Consider the following 24,260-nt stretch of genomic DNA (forward strand, 5'->3'; position numbering starts at 1 on the left):
CTTATGCACAAACATAGCACTCTCCTGCACATACAAACCCATTTTGCAGCCATGCTCACAGACTGACACATTCACCCTCACTCTCAGTCCCCTTGCACACACTTTGCAGACACCTGGGCCACTGGGGGTGTTGGGGAGTGAGAAGTCTTAGACCTCTGGTCTCTGTCCGGGTCTGTGAGCATGCCGGAGCATGGACACGGGGACACTGCACAGTTCGTTTGTTTGCTGACACAGGCCCATTCCTTCTCCGCCGGAGAAGCTGTTGCTGAAGCATCTGGGATCTTCCCGGCTCGGGTGGGACTCTGGCTTGGTCTCAGGTCATGTTCTGAGCAAATGTCAGCATCTGCTCTGCGCTGTGCAGGAAGCCCAGAGGGCCCTCGGGGGCGGCCGCACGAGCCTCTCGTGGCAGCAGGGCCTGCCAGTACGCCACCCCAGAGACCACAGGCCTGAGGCTCGTCTCCTGCCGTGCAGCAGAGAGCAGTCACAACGGGAGGGGCCTCCACGGAGATCACAGACACCTGCGTGCGAGACTGTGTACCAGGGCGGTGGGGGGGGGGGGCAGCCAGGCTCAGTGTCTCCTTTGGGGACATCATCTGTGTACTTGTACTAGAAAGCAAAGGTTCTTTGGACAAGCTGCTTGGATGACCTTAGGAAGACCCCGAGGGGGCCCGTGCAGGCTGTGGAGGGGGCCCAGGAGCCTTCGGAGCCTCAATAGTTAGAATCAGCTGGGTTATGCAATGAAGGAGGCAGATGAAGATGGTTCTGGGCCGATACTGAGGGGAGGAGAGGGGGACCCAGGAGTGCAGGAGAGGTGCCCGCATCCCCTCTGGTGACGGGTGGGGTCGCTAGGGATGCCCACCCCGGGCTCAGGTCCCCAGCCGCTGCCCCTGCAGCAATCACCTTGCTTTTGCCCAGATGTCACCGAGAGCGGCTGGAGCGGGAGACCTGCTGCAGGAAGCCTGGGGCCCAGGAAACAGCTGGGGGGCCGTGCCGCGGACCCAGAGGGCCTGCCCCAGCGCCCTGCCCCTGAAGCCCATGGCAGCCCGGAGCAGCCTGCTGCCCTGCCCTCCAAGGCCCTGCTGTCAGCCCCTGTGAGAAACGGAGAGCGGCTGGCCAGCCTCATCCTGGACACCCAGCGCCCCCTGGGTGACCTGGAGAGGAGCCGCCTGAGGAAGGTGCAGACATTCCCCAGGCTCCTGCCCGATGGCCCTGAGGCCGGCACCCTCTGCCTGACACTGACCCCCACCAAAAACCAGCCACCCAAATCTGAAGTCTTCCCTCCAGACCCCAGGGAGGCCTTTCTAGATGGGAAAAATGGCCTTTCCAGCTACAAGTCACAGCCCAAGTCCAGACTGTGGCCAGAGCGGGAGCCTGAGCTCCAGCAGGGAGGACCTGGAGACGCCAGCCGAAGCGGGGACAGGGTATCTGGGGCACTGGGCTGGAGCCCTGTGGAGGAAAGCGCCCCGTCCCGCTCCGAGGAGCCCGGAGATGCAGGCCCCGAGCCCAGGACTTCCAGGGCTGATGAGGGGACTCCCGACAGAGCTGGGGAGCCGGCTAGTGCAGCGGGAGAGCAGGTGGGTGATCGCGGTTTCCGTCCCACGTGGCCGGGAAGGGGCTCCGCACGCGCACACACACTCCTGTCTGTGGTCTCACACGCAGTGCTGGTGGTCTACCGCAAGGAAGGGAGTCTCAGCCTTCACTCCTGCTCAGTAATTTACAGGTTTTAAGCAAGCTGCCTGTTTCTGAAGGAAGCTGTGAGGACAGCGTGCTGTAGCCCCAGGTGTGGCCCAGGCCAGAACCTCTCCTGCAGCCGCCCTGGAGGTGGGGCATCCCAGAGAGCACCCCCACACACCCAGACCTCCCCTGGCCTTACCCGCATGTAGCACCCCACGCATTCACTGAAGAAGGCACACCCCTGCTTCGGGGTTCATGTTCTTGCCAAACGATGTGTGCAGGGAGCAGTCTTCCCAGGAGGAGGCCCGGCAGCCCCAGGCCAGCAGGGTTACCTCTGCGGCTCTGTTCCCAGCCCTCATGCTCAGGGGCTGCAGCGTCTTCTTCTGCTGATGATCTTAAAGGTCAGGAACTGGGGCACCTCAGTGGCACAGTCGGTTGAGCATCTGACTCTTGATCTGAGCTCAGGTCTTGGTCTCAAGGTCGTGAGTTCAGTCTCCACATTGGGCTTCACGCTGGACGTGATGCCTGCTCCACACTGAGCAGGGAGCCTGACGTGGGGCTCGATCTCATGACCCTGGGATCATGACCTGAGCCGAAATCAGGAGTCGGACACCTGACCGACTGCACCACCCAGACACCCCAAAATTCTAGTTACTTTAAAACAAATGTCTATCCTGAAGATCCCAGTGCACACACATGTGTCTACACCTCAGCTCACGTGGTCTCCGCTGGCCTCCTGGATCCATACTGGCTTGTGCGTAGAGAGGTCCCAGCCGCTGAGGCAGGAAAACCTCACACACCCCAGCCCTGGACTGGGCTCACCTTCCCATACCCAACAGCCTTACAACAGCCCACTTTCCAGATGGGTAAACTGAGGCATGAGGTGGCCGTGCACTCTGTTGGAGGGTGGGCAGCCACTGAGGGGCAGAGCTCACCTGGAGCCCAGCTACTTAACCACCAGGCTCCCCTGCCCCAGAGGCCTCATGGGACCAGGGCCCACCCAGACCCCCCCACCCCAGGCACAGCCTGTTGGGGATCAGGTCCCCCAGGCTTCTGCTGCAGAGCATGTCCTGGTTTCAAAGCAGGCTGCTCCAACCGCACATGTAGCGGGAGGCTTGGGGAGGGCCGGATCATGGGCCTCCAGCCAGGCTTGCTGCACCCCAGGCATGAGGGGGGTCAAGGTGGAGACAGTGCCTTGGGAACCTTCCCTAAAGCGTGCACTTGTATGTCCCAAGTGCGGTGGCTGTGGTCCTAGCTCTTCCCGTGGCCTTTAAGTAGAGAACTACCTTCCAGCTGAGTGCGTTCTTCTGACTCTGGGAAATTTCTGTGTGTGGCGGTGAGGGTGAGGTAGAGTAAAATACACATCCCATAAAATGAGCCCTCCCCCACCAAGCACCCAGCTCAGCGGCGTCCAGCATGTTCGCCGTGTTGTGCAGCCAGCCCCACCCTCCGGCCCCACGGCTCTCGTCCTCCCAGACGGAAGCTCGCTCCCCATCCCCTCCCCCGCCCTGGCGCCCACCGTCTCGTCTCCGTCTCTGACTGTGCCGGCCCCGGGGACCTCACGAAGGTGGGGCACGCAGTGCTGGTCCTTCCGTGTCTGGCTGCTTTCCCTCGGCATCAGGCCCTCGGGCTCAGCCTGAAGGTGGGTCACCCGATCATATGGTGACTCTCTGTTCAATTCCTGAGGAGCCTCCATGCTGCTATCCCCACATTTCCACCAGGTGCACCGGGTTCTGGTTCCTTCCCGCCCTCCCAGCCCGTCGTGGCCACGTGAGGACTTTGCCAGCCCACGTGGCAGGAGTGTGCTGTGCAGGAGGCACATCCCACCCTTATTTGAAGTGGTTCCCACCCTGTCACCTTCCCAGTGGGCTGGGCCGAGCTAACCCCAGGGACCATTCTCACTAGGATGTGACTTCTGCCCCCAGGGCGTCTCCCTGCAGGAGCTCCTATACCAGCTGGGCCGGCCCTTCAAGGAGTATGAGCTCTGGGCTCTGTCCCACGCGTGTCTCACCGCTCTGCGCACTCACAGCAAGCACCCAGGTGATGCTTTGTCCTGCGGTTCTGTGTTCAGCCTGCCCCACCATGTGTTCCAGGGCCAGGACCAAGAGCCTCACGTGGCCTCCATCAGGCGCATGTGGGCCACGGGGACAGCCTGGGGCCAGGTGGCTGGGTCCCCACTGTGAGCCCCTGTGCCCTGGAGGTGTCTGCTCTGGTCTCAGGACCACAGGGGTCTGGGGGCAGCAGTGGGGGCAGGTGTTTGGAATGTGGGCCTTGAGGCAGACAACCCTGCTGTAGAGTGAAGTGGGAGCTGTGTGGATGGCCCACATCCCCTCAACGGGGGCGACATTGTCCCCAAGGAGGCAAAAGTGGCCGGGGGAGGAGGGGATTTTAGATACTACCCTGGTTTGCAGCTCCCCGGACAGCGTGACAGGCCCACAGCCCCTTGATGTGAGCACGTCCTGGGGAGGGACGATGAGGAAAAATGCTGCCATCTGGCTGCTCCCACAGGCCTTTGGGGTGCAGCCTCCTCCGGGACCCCTCAGAGGGGCAGCTCTCAGTGCTGGGCCATGACCTCCGTGCCCCATCCTCTTCCTTCATCTCCTTTCCATTTCCAGCTTGATGTGCAAGGAGCGGGCAGGAGGGGCGTCGCAGAGGGCCCCCCATGCCCTGTCCACCTGGCAGTGTGCCAGGGCCTCTAAGAAGGAGCAGCAGCCCACTGGCCCCTGGCCCCTGGCCCCTGGCCCCTGGGCTGTGCTCCCTGGGGGTCTGTGGGCTGAGGGGAGGGGCTGCCCTACCCTGAGCACACCTCTGCGGGTTTTCTGGGAGAACAGGGTGCCCTGACCCTCATCTTCTCTTGCAGCCTACCTGTGCCTGGACTCCGTGCTGGTCGCCGAGAATGGGGCCGTGCTCTTCAGCCCACCCCCTGCCAATGGTGCGTACATGGGGTCACCCTTAGGAGCTGTGCTCCAGCACGGACACCCGAGGCTGAAAAGAGAACTCAGAACTTGGGTTTTTCTCTCTTAGGCACGTACGACACATTTTTTCTGGCTCCTGAGGTTGCAGAGCAAGAACTGGTGACTGAGAAGGTAACTGGCCCTCCCCATCCCTTCCTGCAGCTTCCTGCCCCCACATCCCCAGTGGAGCCCCCCTTCTGCCCCGAGAGCCTGGCAGTGGGGAAAGAGGCAGGGTACCCTCCCCCAGAGCAGCGGTCACATCCAGAGCCCTGGCTCTCCTGGCCTGGGCAGCATCCCCCTAGCAGGTGCCTCCCCAGGAGGTGGCAGGGGCGTGGCTCTGGTGGTGTCATCCCAAGATGGGCGGGACTTCTGCATGGACAGCTCTGGGCGTACGTGCTGGCTTGGGAGAGTCCAGGGCTAGACTTTCAAGAATATTTACAAGGCACTTGTTAAACACAGCCATTATTAAAAATTAAATTGTACAAACTTCTGGGTTGCCTAGCTGCCTCAGTCAGTAGAGCGTGCAACTCTTGATCTCAGGGTCATGAGTTCAAGCCCCACATTGGGCATAGAGCTTACTTTAAAAAATAATAATAAAATAAAATTGCATGAACTTAAAATTAGGTAAGTGATATTCAAAACCAAGGTAGAACTCCACTTCCCTACTCACCCAACGTACATCTAGAAACCCCACATCCCTAACACAAGAATGAGAGGTCTGAGAGGTAGAGAGCAGAAGGCAGCCTGGCCGGGGCCTTAGGCCGAGGAAGGCACAGTAGCAAGGGCCCTGCTTCCTCCCTCTGCCTCAAAAATGGGGACACAGAAGCCACACTGTCAAGCCAGAGGACATGGCAAGGGAAGGGGTGGGCCCACCCAGGCCAGCAAAGACCCCGCCTGGTGCTGCCAGAGAAAGCTGAGTATCCCCATCAGCCTATAATGAGCACCCCTGCCCATGAGGCCAGTGGGGACCATGTGGGGAGCCTGGACTCACACCACGCCCCCCACCCCCGGCAGTAGCAAATGCCCCTCCCAGCCAGGTGTTGTGGGAGGAGGCCTCATGGAGAGCAGCAACCAGGCCACCCCCACCTCCTGCCGGGAATGGAGGCAGGGGAGGAGCAGAAAGGATGTACTCCTACACCCCCAGCCAGAGGCGTATCACTGGAGGCCCAATGGGGGCCTGGCCTCCCACCCCCTGTCCAGCATGAGGAGGAGCCCTCTCCTCAGATGTCAACTGGAGCCAAATACAGAACCTGAACTCTGCCCCCACCTGGCAATAAGGAGATGGTACCCCTCTTCCTGACTGTGCTGTCAGAGAAAGCCAGGTAAAACAGGTTAAATAAGATCGAGAGTCTTACAACATGGAAATGTCCAGGTCTCAACCAAAAACCACACGCCATACCAAGAACCAGGAAGATTTCAAACCGAGTGAAAAAAAGACAATCAACAGAGGCCAATGTTGGCACTGTGGGGCACAGCCAAAGCAGGCCTAAGAGGGAAATTCATAGCACTAGATGCATATGTGAGAAAAGAGGTAAAAGCTCAACTCAGTAATTTAAGCTACCACCTCAAGAACCTACAAAAAGAAGAGCAACGTAGACCCAAAGCAGAAGGAAGGAAGTAATGAAGATGAGAGCAGAAATCAATGAAAACAGAATAACAATAGAGAAAACCAGTAAAGTCAGGAGCTGGTTCTTGGAAAAGACCAATAAAATTTTAAAACTTCCAGCAAAACTGACAAAGGAAGCAAGCAAGAAAGAAAGAAAAAAGAAGAAAAAGAAAAAGAAAAAAAGACACAAATTACCAATATCAGGAATGACACAGGGGATATCCCTACAAACCATTTAGACATCGAATAATGGATGCCACAGACAGCTCTTTAAATTTGACAACTTAGATGAAATGCACCAATTCTTCAGAAAACATAAACTACAACTCACCCAATATGAAATAGATCTTTGAATAGCCCTTGACTATTTTTTTTTTAAGATTCTATTTATTTATTAGAGAGAGAATGAGAGACCGAGAGTATGACAGGGAAGAGGATCAGAGGGAGAAGCAGACCTCCCCGCTGAGCAGGGAGCCCGATGCAGGACTCGATCCCGGGACTCCAGGATCATGACCTGAGCCGAAGGCAGTCACCTAACCAACTGAGCCACCCAGGTGCCCAAAATAGCCCTTAACTATTGAGGAAATTGAATTTATAATTTTAAAACTCTAAAAAACTAAATCTCTTGGTCCAGAGTTTCACTGGAGAGTTCTACTCAATGTTTAAAGAAAAATCAATACCACTTCTACACAATCTTTTACAGAAGACAGAAGAGGAGAGAACACTTCCCAGTCTATTTTATTAAGCCAATATATATACTGTCAATGTATACTGATGATAGATGATAGATAGATAGATAGATAGATAGATAGATAGATAGATAGATAGAGAAATATATATACCAACATTCCTCATGAATATAAACGCAAAAATCCTTAACAAAATATGCAAATAGAATTCAACAATATATAAAACTATGCGCCATGACATAGTGGCAGTTATTCTAAGGATACAAGTCTGGTTTAGTATTTGAAAATCAATTAGTCCAACATATTAACCAGCTAAAAAAGAAAAAACCCATAATCACATTAATCGATGCAGAAAAACCATTTGGCAAAATTCAACACCCATTCATAATAAAAAATTTTCAGAAAAATACAAATAGAAGAAACTTCCTCAGCTTAATAAAGAGCATCTACAAACACACACACACACACACACACACACACACACACACATACCCTATAGCTAACGTCGTACTTAATGAGAAAAGACTAAATGCTTTCCCCCAAGATTGGGAACAATGCAAGGGTGTGCGCTATCACTACTTCTACTCAACATAGTGCTGGAAGTTCTAGCCACTACAATAATGCAAAAAAAAGCAAGTAAAAGGCATAAAGACCAGGAAGAAGAAATAATACTATTTGCAGAAGACATAACTGTCTATGTAGAAAATTCTAAAGGAAGCCCATGGGATTAATAAGTGAGTTCTGAAAGGTCACAGGATATAAGATAAACATTCAAAAATCAATTGTATTTCTGTATGTTAGCAATGAACATGCAGACACCAAAATTTAAAATACAGTGCAAAAAAAAAAATACAGTGCATTTGCTCTCAGCCTTAGCACCATCTTGGAAACCTCCGGGCCATGAACCACATGGAGGAAGAAGCAAATGCACAAGCTGAAGTTGAAGCAAAGGTCCAAGTGAAGTGCTCACCTGTGCATGCATGAAGCCGCAGGAGCAGAAACAAGGAAAGCCAGAGGCCAGGGATGCTGTTACGAACTGTTGGACAACACACCTACTTTCTAGAATTTTCTCAGTGGATCTAAAACATCCATCGCCATCTGATCACAACGACCACTTTTGAGAGACCCACTTTGTTCATACCAAAACAGTCCCTTATGGTCCTTTGTCCTGGACCTGTGACTTTCAGGACTGATTCTTTTCTCAGTTGTGGCTGAATGTAATGTGTACAGTAAATCATCTCTTCTGTTGTCTTAGCTAAAGAAAAAATTTGAAAATACATATAAATTTAATTAAAATATAAAGTGTAAACTTAATGTAAATGTACAATGACTCAAAAAAAAATGAAATACTTGCATGAAAATCTAACCAAGCATGCACAGGACTTACCTGCTAAAAACTACAAAATGCTGATGAAAGAAATCAAACAAAATCTCTGGGATAAAGGGCCAGGCAAAGAGTTCTTAGACTTGACACCAAAAGCAGTGTCCATAAATTTTTCCACAAAAGGAAAAGTGGGCAAAATGAACTTCACCAAAATTAAAAGCGGACCAAGTGGGATTTTTTTCCACATATGGAAGGCTGACTCAACAATGGGAAAGCAATTAATCTAGCATATCACATCAATAGGCTAAAGAAGACAAATCATGTTAATGTCAATAGATGCTAAGCTATTGACAAAATCCGCCATTCTCAGCAACCTAGGAATGGAGGGGAACTTCCTCAACTTGATAAAGAATATCTACTAAAACCTACAGTTCACATAATTAATGGTGAGAAACTAGATGCTTTCCCTCTAAGATTGGGTAAAACTGGAGAATGTCCCTCTCACCACTCCTATTCAGCATCGTACTAGAAGTCCTAGCTAATGGAATAAGACAAGAAAAGAAAGGAAAATGTGTACAGATTGAGAAGGAAGAAATAAAACTGTCTCTGTTTACAAGTGACATGATTGTCCATGTAGAAAATCCCAAAGAATCAACAAAAAATCTCCTGGAACTAATAAGCAATTACAGCAAGATTTCAGGATAGCAGGTTAATATGCAAAAGTCAGTTGCTTTACTGTTTACCAGCAGTGCACAATTGGCATTTGGAGTTAAAAATACAATACAATTGGGCGCCTGGGTGGCTCAGTTGGTTAAGCGACTGCCTTCGGCTCAGGTCATGATCCTGGAGTCCCGGGATCGAGTCCCGCATCGGGCTCCCTGCTCGGCAGGGAGTCTGCTTCTCCCTCTGACCCTCCCCCATCTCATGCTCTCTCTCTGTCTCATTCTCTCTCTCAAATAAAAAAAAAAAATCTTTAAAAAAAAAAAAAAAAAAAAAAAAAAAAAAAAAAAAAATACAATACAATTTACATTCACACCAAAAAAATTACTCATATATAAATCTAACAAAATACATATAAGATCTATAAGGGAAACTACAAAACTCTGATTAAAAAAATCTAAATAAATAGATATTCCATGTTCATGAATAGGATTCAGTACTGTTAAGATATCAGTTCTTCCCAATTTGATGTATAGATTAAATGCAATTCCAATCAGAATCCCAGCAAGTTACTCATGGATATCAGCAATCTGAGTTTAAAGTATGTGTGGAAAGACAAAAGACCCAGAATAGCCAACACAATATTGAAGAAGAACAAAGTCAGAGGACTGACACTGCCCAATTTTAAAACTTACTGTAAAGCAATAGTAATTGAGACTGTGTTGTTGGCAAAAGACAAATACCCGAAACAGAACAGAAAACTCAGAAATAGACCCACACAAATATAGTCAACTGGTTTTAACAAAGGATCAAAGGCAATTCGGTGGAGAAAGGACAGTTTTCAGCAAATGGTGCTGGAACAACTGGACGTCCACATGTAAAAACAAAAAACAAAAAACAAAAAAAACGGATCTTAACAAAGACCTTGCACTTTTCACAAACATTAACTCAAAATGGATCATAGATCTAAATGTAAAATGCAAACCATAAAGCCCCTAGGAGGAATCCGGCAGTAACTTCTGGGCACAACACAAAAGCACAGTCCGGGAAAGAGAAAGTCCATGTTAGACTCCATGACAACCTCAGACTTCTGCTCTGCAAAAGATACTTTAAGAGAGTGAAAAGACTGGCCACGGACTGGCAGAAAATATTTGCAAAACACACACCTGATAAAGCATCTATATTCCAAATATACAAAGAGCTCTTAAAAGTCAACAAAAAACCAAAATAATTTAAAAACCAACCCAGTTAGAAAGTGGGCGGAAGATCTGCACAGACCCTTGCCAAAGATGTCGTATGGTAAACAAGCATGTGAAAGCCGTCCGACGTCATGTGGCACTTGGAAATTGCACATTAAAACAAGGAGACGCCACTCCCCGCCGATGAGAATGGCTAACACCCCAAACGCTGACCACACCAGATGCCGACGAAGACGTGGAACAACAGGAGCTCCTGGTCACTGCTGGTGGGCATGCGAAAGGGCGGAGGCCTTTGGGCAGTTTCATCAGAAACTCAACATGTAACTGCCCTGCAGCCCAGAAACCGCCTTCCCAGGCGTTCGTCCCGGAGAAATGAGACTTACATCTGCACAAAATCCTGCACATGAATGATTACAGCAGCTGCATTCAGAATAGCCCCAAACGGGACACAGCCCAGATGTGTGGACGGTTGAACGTGTGGGGGTCCGTCCACACCATGGAATGCTACTGAGCAGTAAAAGGAACAGAGTGTTGATAAGGCAGCAGCCTGGGTGCATCTCCATATAATTATGCTCACAGCAAAATGCCAATCCCAAAAGGTCACATATTGTATAATTCCATTTATGTGAAATGGCACAACCATGGAAACGGACAACAGATTCGTAGTTGCCAGGGATTAAGAACATGGCTTCGGGCCGCCGGACACATCTGATGACGGAAGCGTGCTGTATGGTGATGGTGTCAACCCAGCATCCGCGTTGGGATGCTGCCCTACAGTTTTGCAAGATGTTACTGTTGTGGGGACCTGGGTACAGGGCACACGGGATCTTTTTGTATTATTTCTTACAACTGTATGTAAATCTATAATTATCTCAAAATAGTTAAAATTTTTTAAAGGTCAATAAATATCTAGAGCTAATAATTCCCTCATTATGTGACTGTCCCGCACGGTGATCTGTGCTCCTAGCTGGTGGGGCCGCTCTCCCCAGCCCCGAGCGCCCGCACCACCTGGGCAGCTTGGTGTTGGCTGTGTGGGAGCATTCATGCCTCGGAGATCGGCACACGCGGAAACCAGGTTTTGTCAGTGGTGTCGACCTCACGAAGTGACAGAGGAAATGTTCATGGTGTGACTGAACGCAGAAGTGTGCCGTGTCTGTGGGACCCACCCGAGACCTTCAGCAGCCGTGGCCGGTGGCAGAGGGCCCACCCGCTCACCGCAGCGAAGCTCCGACCGGGCCTTCCACATTCCACTTCCATCTCGCCTGTCGAGTCAAATGAAAACACCAACCAGTAGGCGTGTGTGGCAGCCACCTGTCTGACACAGGCGGATTCGGATACAAGAACTGGGTAGAATCCGTGAGCACATCCGGGGAGATCCCTTGGCTCTCTGGAACTTACTCAACAGGAGTGTGACACCTTTCCTTATTTCTAAATTGTGTGTTGCACCGGGGACATTTAGAATAAACAGATGTGTGTCTGTGGAGGTGGGTATTTTTTTCAGAAGCCTGTGGTCTGCCACATAGCAGCACCCCACTGGTTCGGGGGCCGCTGGCCTCAGACCCCCGAGCTGCGGCCTCCACCTGCCTGAGGACCGTGAAAGTGGGAGGGTCCCCGCTGAGGCCTCAAGTCATAGCTGTTCACACTTCAGGGTGAAGACCGTGGGTATATGGTAAACATGCAGGTCCCCAGGCCAGGCCCCTGGGAGATCTGACTCGGGGTCTAGCTGGGGCCTCCAAGCTCCAAGGCGGTGCGCTGCAGGGGTCCCCACAGGAGTGGCTGTCCTGCTAGTGCCCGGGGTGCCCCTGGGGGAGCCCAGTGGTAGGGAGGTGCTGCTGAGCAGGGCTGGGCTTTTCTCCACCCAGGCCTCCGTGTACTGTGTGGCCGCAGTCCTGTGGACAGCAGCCAAGTTCAGCGTCCCCCGAGACCACAAGCTGGCCCTGCCACGCAGGCTCAAGACCCTCCTCTTGGACATGGCCAGACGCAGTGCTCAGGAGCGGCCGTGCACAGCTGAGGCCATCAAGGTAACCACCTGCCGTTGGGACCCCAGGTCACCGTCCAGGGCCTGGGCGATGGCTGACAGAGTGCCCAGGCTCCTGCTCCCGGAAAAGTGGGCGTTGGACAGGGAGGGCCGTGGGTTTCATTTGTGGACAGGTGGTGGACAGTGTCTGCTGCTCACTGCCCTGGCCCCTGCCAGACCACCCGGGTGTCCCCAGTGCATTCGCCCAGCTGGAGGGGGCAGGGGATGTCCTGGGGCCAGCCTGACCCCTGCCAGCAGGGAGCAGAGTTCTCCCCAACAACCCAACTTCCCTCACCTCCTCTGAGGGCCCTCTTGCCTCCCTTTCCCTGACCCTCCCAAGAGCTGGACAAGTGCGGGGCAGTCCCGCGATTGGTTCAGTGATCAAGAGGCCACGGGAAGGCCACCCCCGGAGGGAGAAGCCCTGTGTGTCCTTCTCTGCCCCTGACGGCTCTGTGGCCTCAGGGAGGTTGCTTAACGGCTCTGGGCCTCTCTGGCCTGCTCGGCCAAGTACAGATGAGCTCTCATGTCAAAGAGAAACTCGGCAGACATTAGCTACAATGCTGAACCAGTTTACCAAGTAGCTATGGACAGATGGACGGACGGCAAGGGAAGGAGCTTCGCTCCACTCCAGATCTGCATGGAGGCAGCTGGGTGTTTTCAGGGAGAATGAGGGACTGGGGAGGGAAGTGGCCATGTCCGCCGTCCCACGGACACTGGGAGCCTGGGGCCCCATCCTTCCTGAAGATCGAGGTTCAGAGCATCAGGTACATCCTGGGTTGTAAGAGGCACAAACACCTCGAGGGCAGAGGAAGTTCACAGTCATGACCTTTGATAGTAACCGCTCTAAGGTGGGGAGGTCGCAGCCTCTGCCCGGAGTTGGCAGAAGCAAACAGCTTTCCAGACAGGAACCCCAAGGGGTCTGGGCCGTCCCTGCACTTGGGCCGCGCGGCCTCCGTGCAGAGCTTGGAGGGGGGCGTTCTCTGCCGAGAGTTGTTTGTGGTTCTCACCAGCAGTTAGGAAATGGTAGAGGTGTCCATGGTGGGTGGGGGAGCCTTAAATGGTGGCTTAAGGGAAGAATCTTTATCTTCACATTCAGTACCATCCATAACCCCAAATGAAAAATAGAAATTCTCATCGGTGACATTCTGTCCCCAAATATCAGAATGTCTGAGCTTGCAGAGGGTCAGTTCGTGGGGGTCAGCTGCATTTTCAGTGTCCACCCCTCACCCCAGAGCTGGCCAGTGAACAGCTCGACTGAGGGCACAGAAGGAACGGCAGACCGTGGGCCTCAAATCTGCTTAACGCCCCAGCACGTGGCTCTGGGGCCACATCCACATTCACCCTGCAGGCGGCCACTGCCCTGTTGTCAGGGTCACAAAGGACCCAGGCAACTGGGTCAAGTTGCAGTTAATCGTAATTGTCTACAGAATTGTTCTCTTGCCTGTTTTTTAGGTTGTAGTCTGGGGGGTTGTTGTCTTGTCTGTGCATGTGAGGGCTGAGTGGTTCTGCCCTAATTCTACTATGGGTCTTAACGTCTCCCTTTCTTAGAGTTCTTAGACGGGCCGGCTGGAAAGGGTCATGTGTCTTTGTGCCCCTCCTCTCCAGCCCTGGGGCCCCCGCCCCCGGAGACTGCGGCTCGCCCCTCGCCCCTCCATGCGGATGGCTGTCAGTGTGGCAGGGGCCTGGGAGGGGCTGTGGCCATTTCTGTTGGGTCTGTATTTGTTCCATGTGGGGCCTGCTTAGCTCTCCCTGGGAAGGGACACCTGTGGGGTCCTCCTGTCCAGGAAGCCCCCAGGCCCTCCTCCCAGCCACCGAGCACTCTCTGAAGGGCCCAGCCTGAGGTGCACTCCCCTCCACGTTTGGAATGACCTGGGGCCGCTGCCCAGCCTGTGGCATTTCAGAGCACCTGGACACAGGGCTCGTCCTTCTTGCAGATATGCAGCACTTACCTCCTACAGCGGGGCATGGACAGCAGAAAGATTTTAGCTCACCTGAGGGCATCCACCTATAAGGTAAGATGGGGACTTCCAGAGCATGGGTGAAGACCTCTCATTCTGCCCTGGGGCCCTGGAGAGATGAGGGTCCCTCCTTGCTTTTTGCTGTTTACTGTCCATGTGGAGTGAGTTTAGGAAAGAGGTGGTAACTTCTCCTTCGCTCTCAGAGGAGCTCCGGCTGGCAGCCCCGCCCCGATCTCTGCTGACGGCCTGGCATGTGTGGGGCGGGGGCCTATCCTGCAGAGTGACCCTCAGGTAGCCGGCATGGTTTATAAATGTGCCTGCTGGCCTCCTGAGCATACTGACCCAAGCGGGGCCCTTGGATGGCAGAAAGGCACAACACAGTCCCCCCGGCAACCTATGGGAGTTTGAGTTCTGAGAAGCCCAGGGTCTCCGACGGTGCCATAATCCACCCAGGCCCTAGAAACCTCCCCAAACCTTGTTGAACTGGGAAGCGGTGTGCCCAGAGCCCAGCTGTGTGAGTCACTGTGGGCTGGGGGTGCCATGAAGGGTCAGGGAGTGCGCCCAGTGTCCAGTCTGCACCTCTGGGTCCCTGGTGTCACCTTGACTGGGGCGGTCTGTGTCCTTCTGCCTCAGGTTGACCAGGAGGAAGAGACGATCAGCCTCCAGAATGCTCTCTCAGTGGTTGAACTGAACCCCAGCACCCCCAGGCCCAGCTCAGGTGGGCCGCCAGGGCCCAGCGTCTCCTGCCCCCCAACCCCACAACCGCTCCCACTGCTGACCCCCAGGCCTGAGTGGACACCCACAGGCAGGCACCACTGGGCCCCGGAGCAAGGTGTCCAGAACATCCTGGCGTCCTTGCTGCTCACTCTCCTCCTCTGTTCCAGCCGCCCAGTCACTCTCATGTCACCAGCCTCCAGAGCAGGTGGTGTAACCCCAGCGTCCCTCCACTCTCTTCCCACGTCCACACGCACATCCTGCTGACCGGTTCCTGCCCTGTCTGGGCGGTAACCCCATCCTGCGGCAGGAAGACGACTCCCTGGTCCTGTCTGTGGCCTTCTCCATCGCTCCCACCCTCCCCCACCCGGCCCTGCCCTCCCAGCTCCATCACCCTTGCCTCCGGCCACCTCAGGTCTCTGGAAGTCCCCTTGGAGGCTCGTGGGGGGGCACAGCACCCCATGGGGGCGGCAGCTTTGTGGCAGGGGTGGGGGGTGCTCCGGGGGTCTGCAGGGCCGGCCCACACCGCCTGCACTCACGCAGAGTTTGTCCCCAGGTTTTGTTCGGGTCGGCGGCGACACCAGGCTGCTGGTGGTGCGGGGGCCTGTGTCCTCTCAACCCCGCTGCGAAGGGGCCACGGTGCTGCCGGCCGCCCTCACCGCCGCGGCCACACACTTCCAGCCCATCGTGCTGGTCCCAGATGCAGGTGACGCCAGGTGAGCACCCCCACCCCAGAGCTGGCAGGGTCCCTGAGCCACCCCCGAGTGCTCCCTCCTTCTCTCTGTGCTCTCAGGGACGGGGAGGGCGATGGGAAGCAGGCTCCCGAGGCCCATGGAGCCACCACCAGCCAGAAGATTCCTGACCAGCCAGTAGCTGCTGCTGGACCACAGGGAGCAGCCCCAGAACCGCTCAGGGAGTCAGTGCCGAGAGACACGGCCCAGGGGATCCCGTGCGCCCCACCCCCTGGCCCGGAGGGGGCTTCACCAGCGATGCCCGAGTCTTCTACGGCGGCCCCACTCCTGAAGGCACAGGCGCCTCCCATGGAGCAAGGGCCAGACCAACCAGTCCCACCCGGAACCCCAGCGTCCAGTGCAGCCCGCCACGACCCGAGTCACCCAGCCAAGCCACCCAGGAGCAAGGCCACCAAGGGCGCAGGCCGGGAGCCTCGGGGTCCCTCATCAGCCCCGTGGGACCCCTCCCTGGCCAAGGCGAGTCCAGACAGCCCCAAAGGCACCTCTGTCCCAGAGCAGGATGGCCTGGCCCCAGACAGTCACCCCGAGCGGCCCCTGCCAGCAGACCACAAGCTCTGTCTGTCCGGTGTGGACACCTCGGCCCTCCCGAAGAGGACAGCCTGCCCGTCGCTGCAGGAGGCCATGCGCCTCATCCAGGAGGAGTTTGCCTTCGACGGCTACTTGGACAACGGGCTGGAGGCTCTGATCATGGGTATCATGCGGGGGTGGGCACAGGGTTCCCCAGAGAAGCCCCAGGACCAGGGAGAGGCTAGGGGGAACACAGTGACCTGGGGGAGGATCAGTGTGAAGGGGACCTGGGGCCCCCACTCATCCATCTGCATGAAGAGCTCGGGGGGCAGAGGTGCACCCCGGGGGATCGGCCAGCAGCAGAGCCTCAGGCAGGAAGAGGGTCTCAGGGCCTGGTCCCGCTGCCCCGGCTTCCCCCCCGCCCTGATCCCCAGCTGTAGAGAGCAGGGAACCCAGAGGGGATGCTCGCCCACATCGTGACTTGCCGCTACCATTTTGCAAACCCAGGGGAATATATTTACGCCTTGAAAGACCTCACCTACGCCACTTTCTGTGGGGCCATATCGGAGAAGTTCTGTGACCTCTACTGGGGGGAGAAGTTGCTGCAGAGTCTTTTCAAAGTGGTGAATGGGAGGATGTCCCCCTCCGAGAAGTGAGTCCCCCTCGTCAGGCCCCAGGCTTCCCCCACCCTGGGGTCCCCTGCCAGGCCGGACGGCCCTGGTTCTGCCCCCTCTGGCCCCCGGCTGTGTTCCCCACACGTCCTGTCCCCTGAAGTCCAGCTCCCCACACTGGCCACCCACCCGGGTCCCTCTGGCTGGGCCTGAAGCCCACCCTAACCCACAGCTTTCCCTTTGGGCACCGGGCTCCTTTGGGTAGGAAGAGAGGGCTGTGGGCTCACAGGGTGTGGGAGGCACATCCCTGCTCAGCTACCAGCTTGAGGAGGCAAAGGGACTGGGAGCCCAGAGGGGAGGAGGCCCCCACAGGGAACAGCATCTGCCCCCACCCCGTCATCCAGGTCGGCACTGGGTGACAGCTCCCCTCCTAATGGCCGACGTGGGGTGATGGCCACTGGAGGACGGGCGGCTTCCCTGTCCCGGTGCCCCTCGCCCAGCCCTGTGGCCCTAGCGCCTTCACAGACTATGCCCGGGTGCTCTGTTGCCATAGACTGGGTGGCGGTGGCCCCGGGGGCGGGACCGTGCCTGGACCCCAGTGTCTTGACACCGGGCACACCCACAGCCCTGTCTGCCTCCAGAGGCTGCCCCAGGCAGGTAGGACAGGGCGTCACTTCGCATTTGCCGCGGGAGCTGTGGGGGGGGCACCTTGCTGTGCTCCCCTCCTGGGCAGACAAGTCAACAGGCACGGAGACGAGCACCCCACCCCCCCGCACCCCCGTGTTCTTGCCACGTGGAGAAGGGCCATCCAGGGACCTCCGGAAATGAAGGCCCACGAAGCCCTGTGCCAAAGATTTGGGCCCCTTAATTACTGTGGAAGGACGTGTTGTGTGCCAGCCTGTGGCCTGCAGCCGGGTTGTCCTTGGGAAGCTTGGATGGGGCCTCAGAGTGGTGTGTGTCTGGGGTGCCGGGGCGGGGTCACTGGAGGCCCCCACCACAGCCTCAGTGGGGCTTCTGCACATCTGCCGAAAGTTTCCCGTTGGAAGGCAGTGCGGGGGGGGGGCCGGGGGGGCACCTGCAATGTCCTCCCTTCTGATGACAGTGCTTCGGAGGAGGCTGGGTCACAGCCCGAGGGCAGCATGGCCAGCACTCCAAGTGGCTGCTCGCTGTCCAGCAAAAGGCCATCGCTGCACGGAGCAGGTAAGAGACATGGGCTCTGGGGGCAAGAACTCTCCACGGCGGGGTCCGTGTTGACCCTCTTACAGGAGAGGCTCCCCTCTGCCCCTGGGGCCCCCCCAGTGTCCCCTCAGAGACCCCAGAGCAGGGCTTGTCCTCCCCTGGGGGCTCTGTGCTGTGAACGGGGTTCTCCCAGGCCAGCAGGTGGGCGGCGAGTAGGAGCCCAGTGGGCTGGGGGCTGGGAGGGCGCTTCTGCTTCTGGAATCACTGGCCAACAGCTTGGTGATTGGGGACTCTTTGCATCTTTCCTAGAAACATGTGCCATTTAAAGACTCTGAGGCTCATTTTCCTGGAATGTTAGCGCAGGGCTCCAAGATAACTGAAGTCTTTGTAATTTCACAGAATCCCGTCTGAATGGGACATGGCTTTAGAATCAGGTTGCATGACTATGATCACACGTAATGGGCATCGGAGCAGGTGGACAGGCACCCTCCTCCCACCCTTTCTACCGCGTGCACGCCCCAGGAAGTTTAGGAGCAAAGTGACTGTGCCCAGTGAGCCCCTCTGCCCCTCAGTCCAGCCTTGTTTGTGCTCCTCTCTGCACAAGCAGGTCACAACCCCTGGGGTCTCCTCTCTGGACTCCGGCCCCATGGGACAGCCTGTGTTTGGGAGGGGATCTGAGGGACCCTCCTGGGATGCAGGACCACCACCCTGAATCCTCAGGACCCTGTTGGGCTGCTAGAGAAGCACGGGGGCACCCGGCCGTCTCAAGAGGCCTCGCGTCCCTGACTCAGCACGAGCAGCCTCTCCATAAACAATTAGTGATGGACTCTGCCACACGAACTAGAGTTCCGAGTGGAATCCTCCTCCCCTGTGCAGGGAAGGAGAAACTGACCACCGCGCGTGTCAGCCGAGCCCCTTGCCCGTCCCCGGCGCTGTCCGATGTGGACGCGGACGAGCTCTCACGGGGTAACTTTGAGGTGGGATTCCGGCCTCAGAAGTCGGTCAGAGGCGAGCGGGAACAGCAGCAGGAGGCCGGAGAGCACGGGCAGCAGGGAGGGGGCCCAGGGCCCGAGGCGGTGGCCCGGCTGGCCAGGCCCAAGGAGGGGGCCCCGGCTGCGCACTCGGGCCCGGCCGAGCTCCAGAGCTGCAGCCCCGGCTGGTGCAGCGCCTTCTACGAGGCGGACTGCTTCGGCGCCGACGTCTCCAGCTACGTGAAGGACCTGGTGAGGCAGAGAGCCGGCGGGGCCACCGACGTGGACGCCCAGAGCCCGGTGAGTCCCGGGCCGCTGCCCACTGCTGGCCGTGTCGGGGAAGAGGGTGCCGTGGCCGCAGAGGCGCCCTGGGCGGCAAGTTCCGCATCGCAACAGGAGCTCCCAGTCACTCAGGCAGTGGGGGGTGCGTCCAGAGCCCCTCCCTGCGTCCCACGTCTGGGCCCCCACCCACCACCAGTGACCCCCACGCCGGTCTGGGCACCCTCCATGGGAGTACTGTGCTCATCTGCGTGTGTCCTCCACATTTCAGGTAGGACATGGCCTTTCTCTCTGTTAGCTGGGCATATGAGCGCCAGGTGACTGTTGGCCTCGGGCCGTGTCTCAGGGGTGGGGGGCAGGCAGGTGGAGCCCCCTCCTCCCAGGCAGCCTCCTGTTCCTCATGCCTTGCCCGCGGCGGTGCGTTCCGGCCAGACCCCGGGGTCATCTGGCCTGGGCTTCCCTGGTGGGCAGCGTCCCTCCAGCTAGGGCAGCCTACGCTTCTCCCTGGTCAGCAGGGCAAGAGGAGCCCACAAACTTGAGGGTGGCCAGGCCAGGCAGCCCCTGGGTGAGGGCACCCCACAGAGCTCTGGACCCACGGTCGCTGCCCCTGCCACTGGGCCCCTGCCCCCCATACCCAGCGGCTCTGACCTGGGCTGCAGCCTTCCCCTGTGACCAGGAGCCCCCACTTGGGCCTCGGTGCCCAAGGCCTGACCCTCCAGGACAGCAGTCGGGAAAGACCCCATCAGTGCTTAAGCGTCCTGCTCCTGGTGCCTCCACCTGCCCGCACGACGCACTTCCTCTGGCCTCCGAGGAGCAGCACAGGGACGCAGCGCTCCCGGCCCTGACAGCGCCGTCTGGACCTTCCCCCGGGGCCCCCCCTTGTTCATCTCCTGCCACTGCCTGAACCTGGTGTCCCTGCTCAGTCCCAAGCTGGAAAAAGAGCAGGGCCCTGCCCCCGGCCTGCACACATGAGGATGGGGGCCATGCCCTGTGGACCCACCCTGCCCCTCCTGGCTTCATGCTGTGATCCCCTGCATGTGCCATCACGGGCACCAGACTTCGGGGCCTGGCGGGGGCCTCCGGCGGGGCCCTGGCATGGAGGGGGGCCCACATGTAGGCTGTCAGGGCCGGGAGCACAGAGCTCAGAGCACAGGGCAGCTCTGTGCCGCTGCATCGGAGTCCGGGGCTCCCAGCCCCTGACCAGCTCCTTCCTTCCGGGGGGGCGGGAGGGGCCTGCGGACCTCGCCCCCACTTCCTTTTCTGTAACGTGTATTTGCACACGGTGAAGCTTACTCGGAGCTGCTAGATGTTCTCGCCCCAGCAGCCTTCTACCTGCAATGGCCTCTCCCAGAGGTGGGAAGTGAACAGCCCACAAGAGGCAGAAAGCCACATCACACTCCCCGTCGTGGGACCAGCGATGGGGCCGCAGCTCATGACAGCCCACCACATGCACGGGCCTCGTAAGCAGGAGTGGAACAGGTCCTCCACACCCTGGGCTGTTCTGGAGTTGGAGGGTCCTGAGGATCCTAACGTTCGTCACTGAGAAGGGCCCGTGGACAGTGAGTGCCGTGACGCGGTTTCCGAGGGGGCGGTGGGGAACTAAAACGCTTCCCTGAAATACGCACCGCACGTTTCCTAGTTGTGTAGGCTGAGGGCCTGGAAGCAGAGACGGCCCGTGCCAGGGTCCTGGTTCCAGGGCCATCCTCCAGTCAAAGGGACCAGGGCTCCTGGAAGAAATCATGGACCCTGGGACTGGGGCAAGACCGGTGACAATAAGCCAGGGCCATCTTGGGCCAGAAAGTGAGGAAATGATTAAGAACCCATGATGGGGGCATGTCGAAGTTCAGAGGAACCAGCTGAAGGGCCCCCGGCATCCAGAGCCAGAGCAGTTTGAGAAGCAAAAGAAATAACACAGAACAGTGTTAACAGCACGTCCACACTCACACAGATCCTTGAGCCGGAAAGAGCATTGGCCCAATGATGGTTTTCGACGAAGTAGAAAAACTCATCCTAAAATTCATACAGAATCTCAAGGGACCTCAACTAGCCAAACAGTCATGAAAAAGAAGAACAGAAGTGGAGGACTCACACTTCTGATTCCAAAACTTGCTAGAGCTGTCGTTGTCAACAGTGCGGTCCTGGCATGAGGACAGACGTACAGAACGGCAGGACAGATAGGAGAGCCCAGAAGTAAGCCCGTAGCGAGATGATTGTTGACCAACTGTCTGACCGGCAAGTGGGCCAAGGACAGTCTTCACAGCACATGGTGCTGGGAAAACAGGGTGTCCACCTGCGAAGGGAGAAAGTCAGTCCTGTACCGTACTCCACTTCCAGAAATTAACTGAATTATCAGAGACCTAAACGTTAGAGCTAAAATTATAAAACTCGTAGAAGAAAATGGGAGAAGCTTCACAACCCTGGACGTGGAAATGATTTCTTAGATATAACACCAAAAGCACAGGCAACAAAAGTAAAAATAGAAAAATTGTACTCGGGGCACCTGGGTGGTTCAGTCATTAAGCGTCTGCCTTCGGCTCAGGTCGTGATCCCAGGGTCCTGGGATCAAGCCCTGCATCGGGCTCCTTGCTCCGCGGGAAGCCTGCTTCTCCCCCTCCCACTCCCCCTGCTTGTGTTCCCTCTCTCGCTGTGTCTCTCTCTGTCAAATAAATAAATAAAATCTTTAAAAAAAAAGAAAAGAAAAATTGTACTCGATCAAAACGCAGACCTTTTGTGCGTCAAAGGATGCCGTCAACAGAGGGGAAAGACAACCAACAGAATGGCAGAAAACATTTGCAAATCATATATCTGAGAAAGGTTTAATCTCCAGAATGTATAGGGAACACAACAGCAACAACCCAAGAACCCAGCTGAACAAGGAGTGATGGACTTACATAGACATCTCTCCAAAGAAGATACACAAATAGCCAAAAGCTCATGAAAAGATGCTCAACATCCCTGGTCATTAGGGAAAAGCAAATCAAAACCACAGTGAGACCCCACCTCACACATGGTAGGATGGCTCTTACCAAAATTTAAAAAAGAAAGAGAAAATATCATGTTGGTGAGATGTGGAGAAACTGGAGCCCTCGTGCATGGCTGGTGGGAATGTAAAATGGCGCAGCCACTCTGGAGTTTCCTCCAAAAATTAAACCTAGATTTACCACGTCAGTCAGTAAGTCCACCTCCAGGTGTCCACCCCAAAGAGCTGGGAGGAGGGCCTCCGAGAGCTGGTTCACAGCAGCCCAAGTGCCCATCAACGGATGGATGGAGATGGAGAGTACGCACACAGTGGGACAGGCTGGTCCCTGACACGTCATGGAGGAGCGCCGAGGGCCTGATGCTGAGTGAAAGCCAGACACGGAAGGACCAGTACTGTGTGCCCCAGCTTCATGAGGTCCCTGGAGTCACCGTGTTCAGAGAGACTGTGCGGGGGGAGGGGATGGGGGCTTGATCGGGACAGAGCTTCCCTCTTGTAAGATGGACATGGAGGCTGGGGATGGTTGTACAACGGGGTGAGTGTGCTTCATGCCAAGCATGATGAAAAATGGTTAAAATGGTAAATTTTATGTTATGTATATTTTGTCACAAAAAATTTTTCAAAATAAAAGTTTAAAAACTAGTTGAGAGCGGGGCACCTGAGTGGCACCGTCAGTTAATCGTCCGACTCTTGGTTTCAGCTCAGGTCGTGATCTCAGGGTCATGAGACCGAGCCCCACATCGGGCTCCGCGCTCAGCAGGGAATCTGCTTGGGACTCTCTCTCCCTCTGCTTCTCCCCACTGTGCGCGCATGTTCTCTCTCTCAAATAAATAAATAAATCTTAGAAAAATAGTTGAAAACAAAAAAAAGGAGAGGATGACCCTTGGCCTTGGGAACTTGAACCGGTGCTTACAGCTGTCATTCTAGTTGAATCCTAGTGAACAGAGAAGAGACGGAGGCAGCATCCGCGGAGTTTCCTTTGCCCTCAATCCGTGCCCGCGGCCCCACCAGCATCCTGTGACTCTAACCTCCAGCTGGACCAGGAGACAGGAGCCCCGCTGACCTGGGAACGGGGAGGCTGAGGGCGCCCACGCCCCATAACAGAGGACGTGGCCCTTTCAGAGGCAGCTCACTGTGTCCACACCGACTTCCCCAACAGCTTAATCCGAGAGTTGTGGGGAAGGGGGGATGGTAAGAGTCCAGGTGTGTCCTCCAATGTCGTAGGTCATCCTCTGGCATCACAGGTCGCGCCTGCTGACTATAGTCACGTCTTTATGATGGACGGCTATGGACGGACTGCCCCGTTGCCAGCCCCTGTGTTCAGCACCGCAGAGGGTGGCTCTTTTGTGTGCGAGAGCCTGCTGTGGGCTGACAGGGCCCTTTCCTCAGTCCTGTGCTCTCCTCAGGGTGGCGGCCCCTTGCAGGGAGATGCACCCACTGGTGAGCCCAGGTCACCCCTGCACCACACTCAGATTGTTCTTGAAAGTGGGCTCAGAGGCCAGCTCAGACCAGAAGAGTGCCGGCGGCCAGTGGCGGCCCTTATGTGGACCATGACCGTGTGGTTGGGACGAGGTGCCCTGGGCCTCCCGTCTCTGAAACAGGCTCGGTCCCACAGTCACTGCGGTCACTCTGCGGGTGGGGCACAGTCAGGAGGAGGCAGATGGTTTGAGGGATGATGTGGAGTGACTCGGAGTGACCCTGTTTTCCCTTTTGTTCCTGCTCACCTGGGGAAGATGTCTCTCCTGGAACCGGAATGCAGACAGGTGAGTTTCCTGCACCCTTTGCCTGCACGGGGCGGGCGCGGGGGGGGTGCGGCTGGACGAGGCCGCCGTAGTTCTGTGTTTCTCTTTGAGAACCCGCTGCGTTTCGGGCAAACTGGAAAGGTGTAAAACAACTATTGGTCACACTTTCACATTCGCTACCCAAACCGAGCGAGTGCGAGGCAGGCCCAGGCGCTGGGGTGGGCAGAGCGGCTGGAGGGCACCGGGTTCCCTCCGTTGGTCACCGAGCGCGTGCCAACGTGCCCCGCGCACCTGCCGTGAGTGCGGGCTGAGTGCCCGCGTCTCCTCGTGCCGCAGCCCAGGCGCTCCGGGCTGTGAAGCTGCCCCGAGGGGCTTTGTTGCCCTTCACCGGTTGTTAAAACAGGCTTTGCTTTCAGTATTTAGGTGAGTGGTGCTGATTTCGGTTCC

General features: G+C 56.2%; 1 protein-coding gene across 1 annotated transcript in view; it reads left to right on the forward strand.

Annotated features, from left to right (window-relative positions):
* Window positions 1–623: 623 nt before the first annotated feature.
* LOC116629196 (kinase non-catalytic C-lobe domain-containing protein 1-like) overlaps window positions 624–24,260 on the forward strand; it is a 29,371-nt gene continuing 5,734 nt past the window's right edge. The window contains exons 1-13 of the mRNA XM_032399503.1: window positions 624–1,574; window positions 3,600–3,714; window positions 4,535–4,606; window positions 4,699–4,760; window positions 11,969–12,127; window positions 14,058–14,135; window positions 14,715–14,799; window positions 15,352–15,511; window positions 15,589–16,238; window positions 16,562–16,706; window positions 17,768–17,865; window positions 18,721–19,115; window positions 23,805–23,834. Coding sequence (XP_032255394.1) covers window positions 852–1,574; window positions 3,600–3,714; window positions 4,535–4,606; window positions 4,699–4,760; window positions 11,969–12,127; window positions 14,058–14,135; window positions 14,715–14,799; window positions 15,352–15,511; window positions 15,589–16,238; window positions 16,562–16,706; window positions 17,768–17,865; window positions 18,721–19,115; window positions 23,805–23,834 — 2,772 coding nt within the window. The 5' untranslated portion in view covers window positions 624–851. The remainder of the gene's footprint in view (window positions 1,575–3,599; window positions 3,715–4,534; window positions 4,607–4,698; window positions 4,761–11,968; window positions 12,128–14,057; window positions 14,136–14,714; window positions 14,800–15,351; window positions 15,512–15,588; window positions 16,239–16,561; window positions 16,707–17,767; window positions 17,866–18,720; window positions 19,116–23,804; window positions 23,835–24,260) is intronic.

Source organism: Phoca vitulina, unplaced genomic scaffold (genome assembly GCF_004348235.1).
Source record: "Phoca vitulina isolate PV1807 unplaced genomic scaffold, GSC_HSeal_1.0 scaffold360, whole genome shotgun sequence".
In the NCBI taxonomy this organism is placed as follows: Eukaryota; Metazoa; Chordata; class Mammalia; order Carnivora; family Phocidae; genus Phoca; species Phoca vitulina.